At 37.7% G+C, this 18881-nt stretch overlaps 1 protein-coding gene across 7 annotated transcripts in view; it reads right to left on the bottom strand.

Annotated features, from left to right (window-relative positions):
• Nucleotides 1-18881, bottom strand: part of kn (EBF transcription factor knot) — a 44706-nt gene that overhangs the window by 8327 nt on the left and 17498 nt on the right. For all 7 annotated transcript variants that reach the window (XM_088039253.1, XM_088039250.1, XM_088039252.1 and 4 more), the window contains exons 5-7: nucleotides 17126-17199; nucleotides 16194-16262; nucleotides 493-574 (exon numbers count right to left, since the gene is read on the bottom strand). In XM_088039253.1, the coding sequence (XP_087895379.1) occupies nucleotides 493-574; nucleotides 16194-16262; nucleotides 17126-17199 (225 nt within the window). The remainder of the gene's footprint in view (nucleotides 1-492; nucleotides 575-16193; nucleotides 16263-17125; nucleotides 17200-18881) is intronic.

Raw genomic sequence — 18881 nt, 5'->3', positions numbered from 1 at the left:
CGTCGACTACGAAAACGTAATCAAATTAATGGCAGCTATTAGCTTATACGGAGCCGGTAATTCCACCTTCACATCCGCGTGAGGCGGCAACGGCGGCGGCAGCGGCGAACACTGCAGTCGATACCTCACTATCGACTGATTAATGGTACCACTCTTTTTAATCAAAGACAGATTACTGAAATTCCATCGTTAATAAGATCGACTCCGATGGCCAAAACGATTTGTTATTTGATAATAGTAAATTTACGACTCTTCAACTGAACGCAGTATTTTAATTTAGTTGTCTTCTTATGACTCGACTAATTCTTGATCCCACCGAAGTAGCTAATTGGTGCTTCTCTGCGATTCCATTAAGAGCAACACGGTGCTTTCGTCGAAGGTATTTATTTTTACAGCAGTCCTTAATTCTATTCATTTAAGAGGTACTTTTCCTACTAACTTGGCGCTCGTATTATTATTCAAACTAACAACAATAAAATAAAAGATACTTACTTGAAATCGTCGCATATCTCTGGGGTTTCCTGCGTTTTTCAAGCAGTTTTGATTGCACTTTAAGAAGAACTTGAGAAAGAATCTGAAAACAAAAAAAGAACATCAGTGATATAATTATTAACGAAAAAATAAAAAAGTCAAAATCAATTACAAAGCGAACGCAAATATCCACCTATATTTAGACTCGGTCATAAACATATTAGCTGGAAAATGTTTTTCGACATTTCATATGCGTTAACTGAAGCGCGACCGAAACGGGGAATTGATTGCCAATACCCGATAACTGTATCAATTGCGTTTTTATTCCGATGCCATTGATGGGTTATTGCCAGTCGGTTTGCGTCGGTTTTAATTTGAAAAAATAACGAATTTTGATTTGGGTGTAACGAAGTGAAATTTTTAAAAATGAACTACGTACGACGAGAATTATTTATCTTTAGTGAGGGTGTGCTTTGTAAAATCCAATTCTCGCCTGACAATGGCAAGGAGGACCTCCATTATTTACACTTCGCTTCCACAAAAGGAAGTAAGGGTATATGTATTTACAAAATGAATAAGAAAGGCTTATGTATCAATGTTAGCAGTGGAATAGTTTCCTGAGAGGACTCACAGACCTTATTTCAGGGCCAATTTACTCAGAAGCCTTTTGTCTTATAAAAATGGCGAGCGAACTCTTAATAAAAAGACAGTGCTAGTTGTCAAACGAAATTAACAAAGATGTCGGTGTTAGTTAAGTGCGCTTCACTCCATGTGGAGTTGCTAGGTTGAAATTTCAACACTTTGAAAATAGATTTATATAGTTTTTTTTTTCGGTGGGTTAAAACTGCTGCCTAATATTGACATTCTCCTAATTTCCAGTTCTTCTAGTTGTGAATTACTAGAAAATTTCAAAAGCACTATCAGGTGTCTTATGTATTATCAGATTGAAAGATATTTCTAATTGTGAAAATCGATTGACCTAGATCGTTCCACAATACTTATAAAATATTGCGAAATAATTGTTGCAATTGTTGACAACAAATAAATATGATCTCCAGTGATGCTTGAAGATTTCCCTCGAACCCAATTTGCGCAACAACTCGACATGACGTTGGTTTTTATTTTTTCAAGGGCCATTCTCCACTAAATGCTGCTAAATATGTTCAAGGGGTGCCGTCATTTCATAACAAGGTTCGACAAGTAGTATTCGTCTCCGTGTCGCAAATGAGAGGCACAACGGTAGTCGAGTATTATCTTATTACCACGGCCCATATGGCCCCTGGGCTTGTCGGGTGCCTTATGTTACCAGTGCGCTCTAACTAATGTATGCTGGATACTGGGGTAGCAGCGGACTTGCCAAGATAAATAGACCGGCAGTAGCCCGAGGAAAGGAGACTAACACGATATAAAGGACCCTTCGCGTTCGCCTCCTTGTAACCAGATTACACAGTGCGATATTCGACCACGGAATTATGCCAATTGTGTATAGTCACGTAAACAGAACTGTGTATGTCTGGGCTAGTGAACTGTGTAATCGCATCTTGAAGCTTGATCGGGAATTTGGTCTTCGCTCCGGCGACTTTCCTGCGAGCTTCCGTCTTAGACGGTCCGCCTGTAATGGAAACCCTATCAAATATTTAGATCTCGTGATATGGGTTTTATTAATTGATGACAGCCGAGAAGCAGAAGATCTGCATAATGCATGGTTCTGTACCTAAGTCGCGACGGAGGTAACAAGACCGAAGGGACAAACACTTTTCTCAAAATTTCGCTTTTTGCTTCTCGTAAACCACCCTAAAGACCATGAACAAGGAAGTCTTCTCGCACGTGCTGAACCTGGCATTATTCCGAGTTAATCTTTTTTTCTTTTTTTTCTGTTAATGTGCTGATTCGGCCCGATTCCCGGAACCGCCCTTTTCTAATTCTCCGCAGCCTCTTCAAGATAAATTACTCGCTTTAGCCGGCGATAACGATCGCGCAGAATATAAAGAAGTGCCAGATATCTTCGTTACAAATTAACGTGGGTGGGGAAGTCCCGTTCCTTGGTTATTTATTAACTATCTTTTCATTCCTTCGTTTAATTCCTGGAAAACAATCGGAAACTTGCTCGAGCATATAATTAAGCTTTATCCACATTCGTTGCGATTTTAATGTTCCTGAGGGATACTTTCGTACGCACAAAAGGAATTGTGCACTGACAATATTTGATCAGGCTTGAATGATGTATGTGACCGCGACTTATCCTCAGTGGACTCGCTAGAACGAAGTGAGTCGTCAAAGTTGACTGAAAGAACGCAGGAATCCTGCGAGCACTTGAGCGTGAAAGTACGTTGGGTCGACGTGTGTACATGCCACCTGAAAAGCGCGTTTACATTGCAAAATTTCAGCTAAAAATTGATATTGTCTGTGGGAATCATTGCAGGAAGTTAACCGTCTGAAAATAATAAAGTTTACACTTGAAAATTTAATTTCTTGTATATTCGCGACGTCTCAAACTTTCACTCAATTTCATCCCGACACTTTTCGCATTATGAATCGCTTATAAATTAAGTTGCTAACGAGACTGGGAACTGTTAAAGCAAGACGAACTCTTGCTTAACTCAAAGTACAAGCATAACAAACTTAACTCGAAACAACTTTAGAGACAGAATTGGTCGCTTGGTTGCGTGGCGGTTTTCGAAGTTTTCTGCAAAACTGGCGAGATAAAAAATTATCCGCTGGCTCCGGCGAGAACCGTAAATAACAACATGAACATTGTGATGCTAGACTTTAAAATTATCAGGTAAATTTTAAAAGCATACAAACAGTAAGATAAGTGAGAGTAAACGGTAAAACACGAGAAAAGTCTCCCGGGAGGCAGGGTTCATATTCATGTCCTGCTATAATGATATTATACGTCGCGTAAATAACCTGAGGTTGTACTAAATAACGTAATAATATGACTAACGCGCTGGCTCGAGTGAGATTTATTAGACTTTGAAAACAGAGAGAGTTTAAAGGTGTTAGCTTTTCATACGGTAAGGAGTTCCTATGAATAACATACACGCATAAACTTTCATCCGCACTTTATGTCATGAACTGACGTTTTTATTAACGGATGCATTGCTCCACTACAAGTTTTATTATCTTGGAAGTGAGAAGGGGATCTAAGAAGGATTCCGGAAGGGTGTGATTCTATGCAAACTATAAATTATATGATTACAATTAGACCAAAATAATGTCACGTGAACAGTGCGCAGAAAATTCCGCCGTAAGTTTGGAAGAACTTCTTCATCTTTATTATCATTTTTAGTTTCTTAGCCACGCCGCTTGAGGCTCTAACGCGCTAGCTGTCGCAGAGATAAAATCTATACTCGTTTTGTGGTACGTTTTCAAAACTTGAAGCTTTAGAAGAATAACTGTGTTTACACACGTCCCACAAAAATTTCAATTTGAAGATAAAAGAAAATGCAGTCAGCCGGATTAATTGTGTTTTTGGCGAAACCAATTTTGATATTTCTTAAATGCGATAATTTTCCGGGAGCTTCAAGTAAAGCTTTAAAGCTCAATGAATTAATAAGAAACGGTTTGCCACGAGCACAAATGGCGGCGCATGTAATATTTGTGTCTCACAATAAATACATACGCAAGAGAGCGATATTTGCAGTCTAGTGGTTACTCCAAGCCAGGTCAAACTTTGGCATTTACCATCTTTCGCATATTCCACCTTATTACGATAGCAAAACCGCTCGACTTTCTCGTTTTCGCATCATCAACCCGGTTTAAAAGGCGTCAAGTTACAATTCCGCTTAACCTGCATCAAAACTGAAGGAAAAGCAAAACGTGCCGCCATGTTAATAACGTAAGTGCTCGTCTCCTGTACTTCCCCTATTCGTTAATTTCGCGGGCAGTGTTTTTCAGCCTTCTTCCGCACTATCAATAGAAAATTTGCGCTGAGAGTCGTTGTACGTTCGTCTCGATGGGCACGTTTTTCGTTGCGTCGTTCTCCTTCTCTTCCTCTCTCTCCCGCCGTGTTCCCTAGGGAAGGGCTCCCTCGGGTCGGTATTGACTCTTCTCTCTCCCCTGAGCTGGTCGTCAATACCGCAGGGAGCGAAGCGTACCGTGCCGACTCTAGCCGAGCCCCTTGCGTTTGTCTACCCACAAAACTTCTCTGTTACTCGGTCTGCCTACATATTTACTACCGAGCCACTTAATTAGGGGCTCTTTATGTACCGTGTCAGATATTCCGGACAAACTCGACCACACTGTACAGATTTTTCAGAATTAATCAAAACAAATTGCCCTCTTGTTTGCTTACATTACTGAAAACAACTGTTTGCTTTCGGTGGCGGGGTGGATAAAAATACGCAATATTGAGACGATGTCGCGCCAATGGAAACACACTCAACTCTAAATGAGATACTCACTAAATTAATGTGATTCATTAATTTTTTTACGCAACTTTTAAAAAGAAAAGAAACGAAAAACTCAAAACTTAGAAGACTGTTCTAATTAATATTAACACATTGGAGGCGCATCTAGGAAGCAGCTGAATACATTTAACCACCGAGCTCCGGTCGTGTTTTAAAGCAAATTCGTATTTTCTTACTCAAAAGCATTAAAGTATACTGCCAGAGAAATAATAAATAAACAAAAAAGTTTTTTTTAAAAATGTTTTTATTTTTCTGCTGTGTTCTCAAAAACTTTGATCTAATATTATTTGTGGGGAACCAAAATTATGTATAGCATGTGCGGTAATAAACTTTAAAATTTTTATTTACAATAATTAATTATTGGTATAATGTATAATAATATTCTCATTCCTAAGTTTCAAAGTTTTCAGTTGATCCGATCAAAAATCAATAAGTTCTAGATTTTCATTGTACCAACCTTTCAAATTTTCATTGTCCTGGAATCTCAGTTTTACATCTTTAGTCTCAGAATGTATACATATCTGAAAACGTGAAACTTTTAGGAACTATAAAAGTTTTTCGGAGATAAAATCCTGAAGAGAATTTAAACACTTGGCACCTGACAATCGTTATTATTACATACTAAGTTTTAAAATTTGTAGTTTTCAGGTTCGAACCTGATCCATCGATTCTAAATGATTTAAGCAAATTAAATGAGATACGAGAGATAAAAATTTTTGTTGCACACGCATCGTTTCTGTTTTAAGATATTTTCAATAATCAATTTGATATATCGTCGTTATGATGGTAAATCCATCTTAAATTTTTATAACCGAAGTCGAGAAATCTTTTTTTTTACATATTTGCCGTCAAATCCGAGTTTTAAAAATTTAAGAAATAAAAATAGAATGTTTCTTAATTCTAAAATAAATAACTCATAGAAGAATCTAACGATGGACCTTTCTGTCATCTTTTTTAAAAAATTGAATTGAAAACACATTTTGTTCAAAAATAGAGTTAGCAACTTAACCACTTAAGCCGACGATATCAAATAGAGTCTAAAACCCTCAAACTCAAAATTATCGGCTGTTATAAGCACATTACCTCCACTCAAAATCCGGTTTCAAAATGGTAAACACATTCAAATATCGCTTTTTCCCCATTCCATTTCACCCTTTTTTATAAAACTGGTTGAATTATCGAGCCAAATTTAGCAGAATGACGTGTTTTCATCATGTGCGATTTTAGACGAATGATGCCATTAATCTCAACCAACAAAAAAACAATACCTACAGTTTGAAGATGCAGATTTCGGAGTGTTTACTGTGCCATAAAATTGAAGTATTTCCATGGTGTCAACATTAAATAAATAAAACTTGTTAACAGTTATTATTTATGCGAAATTAAATTGGCAATTTGTAATCGACCTGTTTATTTAACAATTTATTTAAATTTGGAGATTGTTTTTGAAGCTAAACAAACAGTTTCATTTAATTTACATTTGGTTACATGACATTTGGTGTAATCTGTTAATAAATTTATTACGCAATAAAGCGATAATTTTTAGTGCGCTCTTGTTTCGCATAATTAAATGTTTTACCAGTTGATGGACAGTGTGCCTTTTTGTCAAGTTATTTTGATAAAATTACCAAGTTTAAGATATCTCTAGTGTATTTTTGCCTGCAAAACTGTAAAAGCAACCAAATTTAGTTAAAATATGTTTAATCAGATTATTCCTGCGAGCATCCTTGTTGCAGGGAACGTAGGTATAAATAAATTAGATTTGCCACTGTGGTCTGCGATATTCCTCGTTAAATTTTTGACGAGAACATCTGTACATGTGAGCCGATGGAACGCTTGAATGTAAGACTTGAAACATGTGATGTCCTACAGGAAGATCGCCTGACTTTGGCTACTTATATTAACAACAGCAACAAGTACGTAATGTAAGCATTTGTCTGTCCGTGACGCCGGTTAGTATGGAATTGCGTGTCTAACAAACCGACCATCATGCCTCCAACAAATTGATATTACTCTAAATTCGATCAGACAAATTAAGTTAGATGGAAAGGGGGTCCTTTTTGCGTCGTTTGGTTAAAACAAAGTGTATGTTTGCAGGGAAATCGATACCTAAAAAATTATCCGAAGAGTTCGTTGGATTTCAGTGCCGGGAGCCACTTTCGATCTCTTCACAGCTTTCTGCTGACAACGCCATAGATTTGGTCTACCACTTCATAAATCTGTCACTGTTGACATGTTATCCGGGTGCAGTAATCGGGGTAGCTTTATAAACACAAACCACCACAAATTGCTTAAAAACTGAGCTACCGCTCTCTGAAATATTGCCGGCACTTGTGATCGTAAAATTTACCGCTTTGTACTGATTGGAATCCGCCTAATTTTTAGATTTTTGGCGCCTGCCGCGATCGAATTTTTCGAACAATCAGACTTCCAAAAGCGCCATTTCGATGGAGTTAGTGACTGCACAAACATTAATTTTCAGGGATGAACGCGTTCACAGGAACTGACAAGTTTCTTATCCGGAGCAATCTGTTTCATTCTTTTATTTCTGTCTTCGTAGTCGAACGGATCCGCAACTTTCTTCATGTGCTCGATTTTCCTGCCTCTTCCGTGTCTTATATCAAGCTATTGGCATTGAGTAATGTTACAGAAGGCCCAGCTTCACAAGAAGCACGTATTACCGATATCTATATGGCGAGATAAAGTATCCATCATGGACAAAAAGATCGATTAACGATGAAGGTTTTAACAAATGACCAGCGGAAAAGGATATAAAGAGTAGTTTGTCGACGTGAAGATGTTCCGATTGTCATCTACCGCGATTTTAATGGAACGAAGAATTTTTTACAAATTTTATTCTAGTTGGAGTAATGAATTTTGTACAGGCAATTAGGTACATAATTTCCCATGTTTACGTGTTCCTTCTAATTTTTTTAATTGGGCCGTGATCCAATTTGAATAAATTTATTTCCCTTTTTATGCACGTAACTTGTTTAACTGTATTCAAATTCAATTTTCAAGCAAAACTAGTAGTGATAGTAAAGCCCGCATTTTCGTAGTTTTAATTCTTTATAACTGTCACTTGTGTTAAAAAATTGACTCTGTCAGGAGCGAAACACGTTGCAGACAGTAATATGCAAATGTGTTTCCAGATGCTTTTCTTGAAGAGTTAATAAAAAGCGATTTTTCTTATTCTTTAAACCTTTCAAACATGCTGCAACACTGGTTATGACTTTATATGAAACTTGATGTTATCTTCGACATTACGTCGAGGTCGTAAAGTTGGACATAAACCATCATCTCTTAGATCCTCTATTTTTAAAAATGAATGAATAAAATGTTACATTTTGTGTAGTGAAATAATTATTGTCGTTTATGACGGAACTAAAAACAAACATCATCTGTCGAAGAGTCTCTCTTAAAAGAGAACCTGTGTTGAGCTTTAACGAAGGCTATAAATAAAAGCTTCACCTCATTTGTCCCAATAACTCTGAACAAATTAGTTTTCCTTGTCGAATTGCGGAATTTAATATGCCATAATGTCCCCATCCGGAGAGTGAACGAGCTTCTAGCTTGAGGAAATAGACATCTAATGCTGCGTAATACATGCAGTTAGTTTGAGGGCAGGTCTTGCATTTAGATGCGTGTGTTGTGGGTGTGAATGGTGTTTAAGGGCCTGGAAAGTGCTGATTTTGCAGAGTATAAGGTGAGGATGTCCCGAGGCTCACATCTGTTGCGGTTCTTTTGAGTCTTCCTTTTTCGTAGTCGCGTTGTTAAAGTGACAATGACAATGACCGGTCGTCCTTCCGTTGCCGTTTTAGGCAATCGAAGTAATTCCATCGAATGATTACAAATCAGAGCGCCGATTTTATTTATAGCAGCGTCTTTGTAAAAAGAAGAAGGGCGCTTTTATGGTATTTTAACACCTTATATGTGGGCTATCATTGATTTATATAAATCATACATCAGTTTCACGGGGACAATCATAAAATCAAATGCGCCGTTTGTAATTTCAAATGGAGGAGTAGAATGCCGTTCTCCTTCTAAGAAAGTCTGATTGATCGGTGGTGTGTTAAATTTAACCATAAGTGTCAAGAGGACATTAGCGTCTCTTAATATGGCATTAGATTCTGTGATTCAGGTCTGACGTGTGTGGTGCTGAGTGCGTTGTAAATCATTGAAATAATTTAAATAATCTAAACGAGCATTGCAACAATTCACAGTTCTCTCCATCAAATAGTGATGGCGTGTAAATGTTACCAGATGGCTGTATTAATGTGAAGATAATATTTAATAGTCTGCTGTGTTAACGGGTGTCAAATAACAAACACTGATTTGCGGAGCCTGCACTGTTGATTACCGACTACAATTACATACCATAAATACTCTACTAATTGTGGTCTGTTATGAAGAGGTGGTCCTTTTTGCTCCATGCTCCTCTCGTCCATCAAATTTTAATGACATGTGTGGACAGCTAGCCGGAAACAGACTTCATGTCACACTCTGACCGCAATCACACTGCTCAGTCGACACTGAACAGCACACCCAAGGGCAATATGCCCGAAACTTCCGTCAAATTACCGGGTTTGTCAATCGGCGATCCTAGATGGTCCGAAGGGACTTGGGCCGACATGGATACGCTTATTTGTCCATTAGCAATGACAAGTTTTTACACCGATTTGTCTCCAAGCGCTTGTTTGTTTATCCACAAAGCACCCAAATAAATATCTAATAATTCAACTAGAGAAAAGCTTGGAAGAGAATTATCAGTAGCTTCTGTTGAGATGTGCGATAATCAAGAAATCTGCCCACTTTCACGCCCGATTGCCTCGCCATTCCGTGTAATTTATGGACTTGTCACAGCTCCATTGCGATCATTGCACAATTTTGCATTCTCTTAATGAAACTATCGCCAAAAATGATTTTCGCTTAGTTTAATGATCCAATGACACATCAATCTAATCTAAGTAAAACACTCGTAGTTTGGGGCGGCAAACAGATGGAGGCGGTTGCGTTAGCACCCTCTCCTTCACTTCGCCTGACCAGTTGATTGCACCAGAAGAAAACGGGATGAAATGAGACGTAATAGATTCGAGGGGATCAACCGATTTGTAACGGAGTAATTTGCAAATTGAATCATGCGATTGCGTTAAATCCTAGCAGATCTGTCGTTTAAAAAAACAAGATAAACAAAAAATCTTCTACAACAAAACGGAAGTGAGTCCCAGGCGAGCGCACGTAAGTCCGGTTCTCCCTGAATATCCATGTTGCCAACTCTCGGGTCCTAATCACTCTATCCCTGAGGATTTCAAACTAGGTCCTTTATAGCTCATTCGACCCTTCGATTGGAGCGATTATTATAATAAATTTCAGCAGTTTGAACAGTGTGAATTAAAGAACTTTGCGTGTTTTAAGCTCGTAAGTGGTGAATTCGGGGGGCCTCTTAAGCAAACAATAGACACTCATTCCGCGTCCTTATCTGGGTCCTTTGCACGAAAGGGGCGCAAGAGGTCCTCTTCTCCTAGTTCTTGTTTTATTACACCGACATGGATAATTACCAGAATATGCACGAGCGTTTCGTGTCATGTTTGTTTACAATGTACTTGTTCCATTTTTAATTTGGTGTTAATTTATGCATCTGTCGCACGAATCTAACTGGGTAAATAATAATAATAAATTCGGTAGTTTGTTGCGTGTGGATAGTTTTTCAAGTGCAGATGGTCGATGTTGCATGTGTCCAGACACACGTTCTATAATGTAAAATGATACTAATTACATGGAAAAGTAATTATGCAACATGACGATACCGCGATAACAAGAATTAATCATTGGCTAAGTGCGGTCTGAAAAACTCAAACACTTCGTCTTTGAATTCTTGTAATCTTAGTTCTTAAGTTTGACCTGGCGTCGGGTGTTACAAGATAGTTGCGTAACTTTTGTGTGTTATCACAAGATTCATGTTGTTCTCAACTTTGGAAGTTTCATGGTTAATATTTGCTCCAAAATTTGTAATGTGGTGCAGTGTTGAACTTTGGAAGTACATAAGACAATTTATAAATAATATTTATCAGAGACGAAAATGAATCTGTGTAATACAATGGCAGTGGTCAACAGACAATTCTAAAAAAAAGTTAAATCCATCCATAAATCCATAATTTTTTCACTATACTATCTTAAAAACTGCTTCCGAACTGTTAAATTTAATTTCTCCCCTGCAAGTCGATAAAAAAACGCGTATTTTAAGTTGCCTATATTTATTATTATACTATATTAAGGTAAATATTTAATAGGGATGGAGACAATCATTAATCATCATTAAATCATCTATGTGTCAAAGATTACATACAGGGTGTTATTGAAATGCATGTACAAAACATTTCTGCGCTATTTCAGAAGGAGTATGAAGTATGAAAAATCAATTTTTAAATCAAAAACTGACAAGGTAAAATTTACCCCAATTCACATACTTTCTACACCACTGGCGACAAACGTGTCTGGAATGACTTGTTTTCTAAGCAACCAGCAACTCGATTTTTTGTTCACTTTTAAATCAGTGGCGCACAAGCAAATTCAAATTAAAAATTGAAATTGAAATTTTTGTGTAATTTTATCTCGAAAACAAAAAGACTTTTACTAAAACTGTTTTCTCTCAATTGACTCAACCTGTTACAAGAAATTTCCACACTCTTTTTGTACATACATTTCAAAAACATCCTGTATTGACTCATCTTTGTTGAAGTGAATGTGCTAGTTAAAAAAAAAGTAAACAAAAAAAACCACGGAAAAAGACTTTTGGTCTCGATTTCCACTTTCGCTCAATTCTTTGGTTCTCGGGAAATAATAACGCTCGTACCAGAAAAGTGTTTTCGCTCCCTTGGTATACAAATACAATTAAAACCTAATCGAATCTCAAAAGTTTAAATGTTCCAACAATAAAATTTTGATATTTTACTAGGAGTATTTATTTATGATGGTTATTGGCCTGTGCGAAATAGTGAGTTTTTACTTTCCAAATTTTTTAATTTTTATAAAAAATAGGAAAGATTTATACAATAAAAATAAACTTTGTTGTATCTATTAAAAACAACTCTGAAATCGCTTTAATTATTTTTTCGTGGTAGAATGTGTATAAATGATTCCAAACACTTCGTCATTTTATTTGTGTATCGCAATGAGCTTGTTAATAATTCGTGGCGATTGTTTTTTCCGTCCCGTCCCATGCCCCCGAATATAAAATTCAACAGGGATGGTTTGTCCGACTGGTTCTTTTTTTTATTTAAAGAGTGGAAATGCACTAATTGACTAAAAGTCCGTTCGCGTTTGATGTGCAAAAAAACATTTGATGAACTGTCCGTGTTTTGAAAATGTCGCACGATAATACCGTTTTAATTAATTGAATAGTTATTTGGAAGCGTGCAATTTCGGAGAGTTTCCGAATTAATGGACACGGTCGAATGCACGTAGGAATTTTTGTAATAATTTGCAAATTTCATTCGACAGCGTATCTGCATATAAACTCGTCATAACAAGTGCGGTGTCATATCGCCGATGACAATGGACTCACATAATTCAAACCGAAAACCAACGGTGTGACATTTGTGTGCAATCAAGAGCTGAATAACTCATTCACATCAACATACTCTCAACAAAACGCATTCGCATCCATCATATTGCTATGGGCGAGACTATATCGATCCCGAATTTTCAATAGATGGATGTGCGTGATTGGGAAGAAATAATTCCGTTTGGCCCTTTATTTGTCGTTCGCAAATTGCCATACAACTCACACCGCGGAATCGTATCTAAATATTTAAATCAGAGTTCGCAATAAATAGAAAAATGAGTTGAATTTTTTATGACTAAGTCCACGTTAAATAAGCGTAATGGGACAATCTCACGCAGTATACTTAGTGAAAATGATTAATAGAAAGTGGACATTTTACGTACCATATGGCCGTGTTATTGGTAAAAAGCACTTAACAAATGGGATAACTTTAAATTGAAGACAAACAAGCACTTTAAAATAGTTTTGTCCGATCCCAGGAAAGACAATCAGTTGTCGAAGTAATTGTGATAGTTATCATATCATCTCCTATCAGTTGTAAATGTCCGAGAGTCTCAAGGATCTGATAAAAGTGATTTCCTGCGAGTGTGTATCAGGATGCAGGTCTCGCCTAGACGCTTGAAAGCGGGTAATGGATCCGGGCAACATGATGAATTCGATTGGAAGGCACATAGGGAGACTAACGTGGGACAATTGTAACTTATCTTGCTCACAAGGAAAACGGGACCAAATAGAAGTTGACAAAGTTCCTATAAAGATTTACCCAAAAAATGAGGAAACCCGAGAACACTCTACTACAGCTTAAAACACAACATATTTCAAAAGTTGTCGACATGTCAACACAGTGATTTCACACTTGACTGTGTCCACATGTGCGGCAGTGTGAAGTGCATTCGGAAATGGCCATCTGAACGTAGGAACGGCTACGAACGGCCGATTTACGTCCTCAAGTGTGTAACCATGACAACCGGACAAGGACCTTTAGAAATCCCAACAATATTTCCTGCAGGACGTTCTCGGATCTTTCCCTTGGAACGTGTTGGAAATACGCGTATCATCCCTGACACACATGAATTATTTTTGCGGGGTTATTTCTATTCTATAGCTAATATGCTAATATCCAAAAAGTAAAACTGCGACCTATATCGGGGTGAAATGGCCATTCTGAATTAAAATCGGAAAAATTCTGTTCTTGTTTGAACTTTATTAACTTGGAGCCGGGCATTGGGGTCACACCTGACGCTTATTGTTAGTTTCGGTTAAATTCGTCCCTCATTTTGCCCTCTTTAGTGTTCGTTGTCCGCCACGTAAACCACTTTCCAACCGAATGATTTCTGTCAATCTAACTAGCCGATTACGTCAGTCAGTGAACGGGCTAATCGCAGAACCAAAACAAGCAGAGCTTTGTCATCGGCCACAGATTAGTCCCTCCGAAAAAAGAAAAAAGTTGGCAGAACTCCTGCAGAGTAGGAACAAAATTGCCCCGACGGGATTGCGTTTGATGGTGACACCGCTCTATTGTCCCAAGCACTCGACTCCGGAATTAGCCTTCATTGTGTTACACGCATTAAATTGAATCAAAATTCAATATAAATACATACGTGCGGATGGGGCGGATGAATTTCATACGAAATGAAATTTTCTCAATTGCTCTTGGACTTGCGCGCTGGCTAGAGGAGAAATTAGAGATGGAACAGAAGCTAGCCTCCATTATTGTGATGAGTTTGAATTAGATATTGCTTCTGAAACGAGGGATGCATGCGAATACACATTGATAGACGGGTGCACACATGTAACAAAACATATGCACGCGACCGAATTATGCCGCCACGTGCTCACCACAGAGCATTTTGCTTTACACAAATTGCCTCCGGTTACACGATATCGGAGGCGATCTATTCCCAAATTGCCAACATAAGATTTTAATTCGATTTTGAAAGACGACCCCAACTGAAGCCTGCCGGTCCCACCAAAACAAAGACAAAATTGGCTCGCGGAAGATGAATATTTTTAGATAAAAAGGCCTCCAAATTTTACAATAATTTCGTCCAAATCTTCATTTGAAATCAACCAGTGATAATGTAAACAGTAGATAAGTTTTAAAATGCACAAAATCGTTTACGTAAATTACTAATTGTAGGGGAGAAAATAATAAAAAATTTCTTTTGGGGATTTTTTTGTTTGATTATTTATCTAGAATAATTATTGAAAATGTTCTCATTTATTAATGGGCATTTCACCCCATTTCTGGCAAAGAAAACGTCTTTCTGCCTGTTTTGTTCTTATTTTAAGCATTTTAGTACATTTTAGTGCATCGTTGTCAGCAAAAAAATGAATATTTTTACATAAAAAGGTCTCCAAATTGGCAATCATTTTCGTCCAAATGTTTAACTGGAATCAATCAGTGATGTAACGAGTAAAATGTTTTAAAAAGCACAAAATAGTTTACCTAAATTTATATTTATAGTAAAAATATAGTTTTTTTCTATTTCCCGTTCATAATGAAGATATTTCGATACGCGTTTGAGCGTATTTCGGTATCGTAATGGACCAATCCCGTGCCAATATTTCCAGGAACTTAAATTTTTCTTAGGTTTGCAGCAGACAAACCGTCAACCTGCCGTCAACGTTGACAATTTAGATTTTGGTTTTGATAAACCATGATAAATCGATCAATACACTATTATTTCTTGTTGTACTTGGCTTAATAATTCATCGGAGAAAAACTCTTTGGACGCAAGAGAACCATCATGATCATGATCAACATCTTCGCTCTCTTGGCTCCTTTGCGTTCCGATAACCTCAAAACGTCACACCTGTCAAACTGACTGAAATTGGATTTGGCTACTTCGATTTTTTTTCCCGAACATTTTGCAAATGACAACCACCCTAAAATTACCTAGATTTTGAAATCAAGTTTTTTCGTTTAAAATAAAGCGAAATAGAAAAAATAGCGTATGATACTTGTTCATAATGGATTTTGCCGCACTTACTACTTTATGACACTCCTCGCTGCGCTCGTCGTGCCCTAAAAACGTGCGTGCGGTAAAATGTTCATTATGAAACTATATATATATACTATTTTGGGATATTTGCGTTTGATTTTAGAATAAATATTGAGAATCCACCTCATTTCTGACAGAAAATATTTTTCTGCTTATTTTCTTCTTGTTTTTTGCTTTTTACTCTGTGATTCTTAATATTATAAATTGTTAAAGTAATAAGAAGAGTAAAAATATCGTGGACAGGCGAAAATGGATTCCGGTTTCGTGAGGGTTTGAGCTGCACCTCGTGGAGCAAATAGGTTCAAGCTCCAGCTGTAAATCTATAATGTCTATTAGGATCATGAATGTTCCCGCAAAATGTTGTTGGTTTAAAATGTATTCGATTAGAGTGGGCAAGCATTGCCACGAGATGTTCGTTAATAGGCTATCGGACTAATTGTCGGTGATAACGGAAGTGACAGGTCGTTCCCGGTCGACCGGAATATTGCATGACCGCATGCTATGGTCTAGTCAACGAATTGGTGTACGATCTTAAGGGAGTTTCACTCGCCCATTTGCAACACCGCGATATCCGTCTGCCCACAAGATGTCGTCTTCCCCTTGTCTATCTCGGCTCCCTCGGGACACCATTTTGTAGCTATCCCCTTCCTATCAGCAGTGTACAATTCCGGCCGAGAAAATTGCGATGGACTTTTGACGTGATCGAGTTTTTCTCTCAACAACGACAAAAAAGAGACTTACCTGTCTATTATCACAGGGTCTGATGGTGTTTCATTCCTGTTCCCGCAACTCTTCTTGTCGCAGCAACGACTGAAACAGGGAAAAAATCCAGGTAAATTAATTAAAGCTCAAGCGGAAGCTGTGCTGGAGATGGAACAACATTTCTCTAAATATATAACTAGATAAATTTTCGTAAGTCGTTTGTCATCTGCAGTAAAACTCCTGAAGAAGATTGTTTACATCGCATGAAGTGCTAACATATTTTGATGTGACTTCAACGTCAAATATGTAAGGAAGATGAAAATGCACAATGGTGTGTGCCGAGATTGGCGAATGAGAGCGATGTTTGTTATGGCAAGACAAGGGAATAGGGAAAAGACAGACTCCCTAGGGATCTCCCGCTCCCCTCTTCCCCGCCAGCATTATACAAGACTATAGGGGAAAGATATTTAGGGATTCTCGTGACTACATCATCGAACCAACCACGTCAACTTCTTTCTTTCTGAAATTTTACATACTAACACGCTATACAAAAGCTTCCAATATTCGAAACACCTACTGAAAGCACAAACGAATGCATCCAATATCGAGGGTGCACATTTCATGCTGCAATTTTCTCGAGCTCATTTTTACACGTGTTTCTCCATTTTCATTCTCAGGTAAACACGTTGTAATAACTAAAGCCCCGACAAATAAGATGGAGAAATGTAAACAAAAAACTGCTTGAGGAGCGTCAAGGATTCTTGTTTACGAGACAGATTATTCTATTCATTTTCTGGAAAGCGCACCAAGTTCAAGTTACGACGTTAGATTACAACGGAGACCACACAATAATAATTCATCTGGACGGTGTCAGAACCATTCGGGTATTGACAATTTACCCAAAGTGTAATGTGGTCGGCTGACTTCTCATGAAATATACATACTCTCTAAATGAAGAAATTGAAACTCACCTGCACATGATTTCGTGCGTCAGAAGAACTCTACACATTTCGGGATTTTTGTCTTGTCCCTCGTATACAATGGCCTGTAAACAAAAAAAAATTATTAGCTTTGATTCTGAATAAATTGAGTGCGGTTCGACGATAAAGCGTCCAACGACTTTTTTATTGTTGGCTCGAAAATTAATTTCTCACCTTTAACCACGCGTGCCATCATCTCTTTATGGTGTGAAAAAAACTCGCATGATAAGTAGATTCAAATTTGTGCAAATGAAAGTGTTTTGTGAAATAATTTTTCGCGTGTACGTTGTTTTGTCCGCTTGAAATAGGATAATAGGAGTCATATGGGGTCCTGTGCGTGAGTTTGGTAGTTGTTTTATAATGGCAACAGGAGATAAGATCGGATTACGGAGTCGAGGTCCCTCTGCACCGGTGACGTACTATTGCTAGTCATCAATGAGCATAGAATAACCCTCGAAGCTAGTATAATTACCAGACTTACCCTCGTCCAGACCCGAGTAATCCGGCTATTTCGTGCCCCTCTCTGCAGGACGGGGTGATAGCAACACACATCTATCTGCGCGAGGCTTTGCTACCCCAGTAGCAGGATTAAGGTGCTTTAGGTTAGAGCAGTTGATAGATTTTTGTTTAATTGAATATGTAACGCGCAACCCCCGGCTTTGCTTTGTGGAAGGCTCAAGTAAGATTACTGGACATCGAGCAACATGTGTCTGGATAAAGAAACACTAATTCTTCGCCAACGACCGAGAAGAGATTTACATTCTTGACCACAAAATTACAACACTCTCAACTTTAATTTCAAAAAACTGAACAGGGTATTAACATTTAAACGTCTGTTTAAGCAAAAATACAGCAGTTGAATTTTCCCTTTCAATTCTCCAACTTTCTTCTAGTCATGGGCGCTCGCGGACCCATAAAAGAAAGTAACAGTGGAAACTTTATAAATATTATTTTAATTCCTGTGAGTATGATATGTCCCGTTCTCTCGGGGCTATCTTGAAGAGTCGCACATCTCTGGAGAGTTTTACGCAAAGACCCTAAAGACTTGTTTAAATATTCCCGAGGGAATTACATTTCTTATCGGAAGAGCAAATGTGAGTTGGTACGTTATCTTGTGGCATTTTAATTAATTGTTTTACTTGCATATTCATAAAAGTGTATCAATGCTCCCTGGGGAATTACTGAATACAATATAAAAGGGTGCACATTCGTAAAGTTAAATCTTATAATTACACAACGCCCTCATAATTCATTGATAACCGGGCGTTTAATCTAATTCGATGCATGGGTGTCTCCGCGAAAATAAATATTATTTTAATTGGCTGTGGTAGAGTTGGTGTAATAAGACCAATGCTTTATGTCGGACATTTATCAAAATAAATATTTGTTCAACAACAACTTAAAGTTCCACTTTCAGCAAACAAACTATTTAACTTTTTTTTTGTTCAGTTTCTCGATGAATGTTATTCGAGTAAAGATTCAGCTTTCAAATAAAATTAGCAGAACCTGGTAAAAACTTCTTTTGGAAGTTTTCGAGATTTTTATGAATGAATCCGTGATGTCGAGATGTCTTCCCGAATTAAAAGTGATGGCAAGCAGCGCGAGTGAAGCCGTAGTTAACGTCGGTTGAAAATTAATTGCGGGCGAAGTTTTCGAAATATGCACTTGTGGCCTCGTTAAAATTACATTAAAACGCCAGGTTTGATATCGGAGTTATAGAGCGAGAGGAAACCGCGTGGTAATGGAG

The sequence above is a fragment of the Gnatocerus cornutus genome, chromosome 6 (assembly GCF_029298725.1).
Source record: "Gnatocerus cornutus isolate USDA-ARS CGAHR chromosome 6, icGnaCorn1.1, whole genome shotgun sequence".
Taxonomy (NCBI): domain Eukaryota; kingdom Metazoa; phylum Arthropoda; class Insecta; order Coleoptera; family Tenebrionidae; genus Gnatocerus; species Gnatocerus cornutus.
This window is presented reverse-complemented; position numbering and strand designations above follow the sequence as displayed.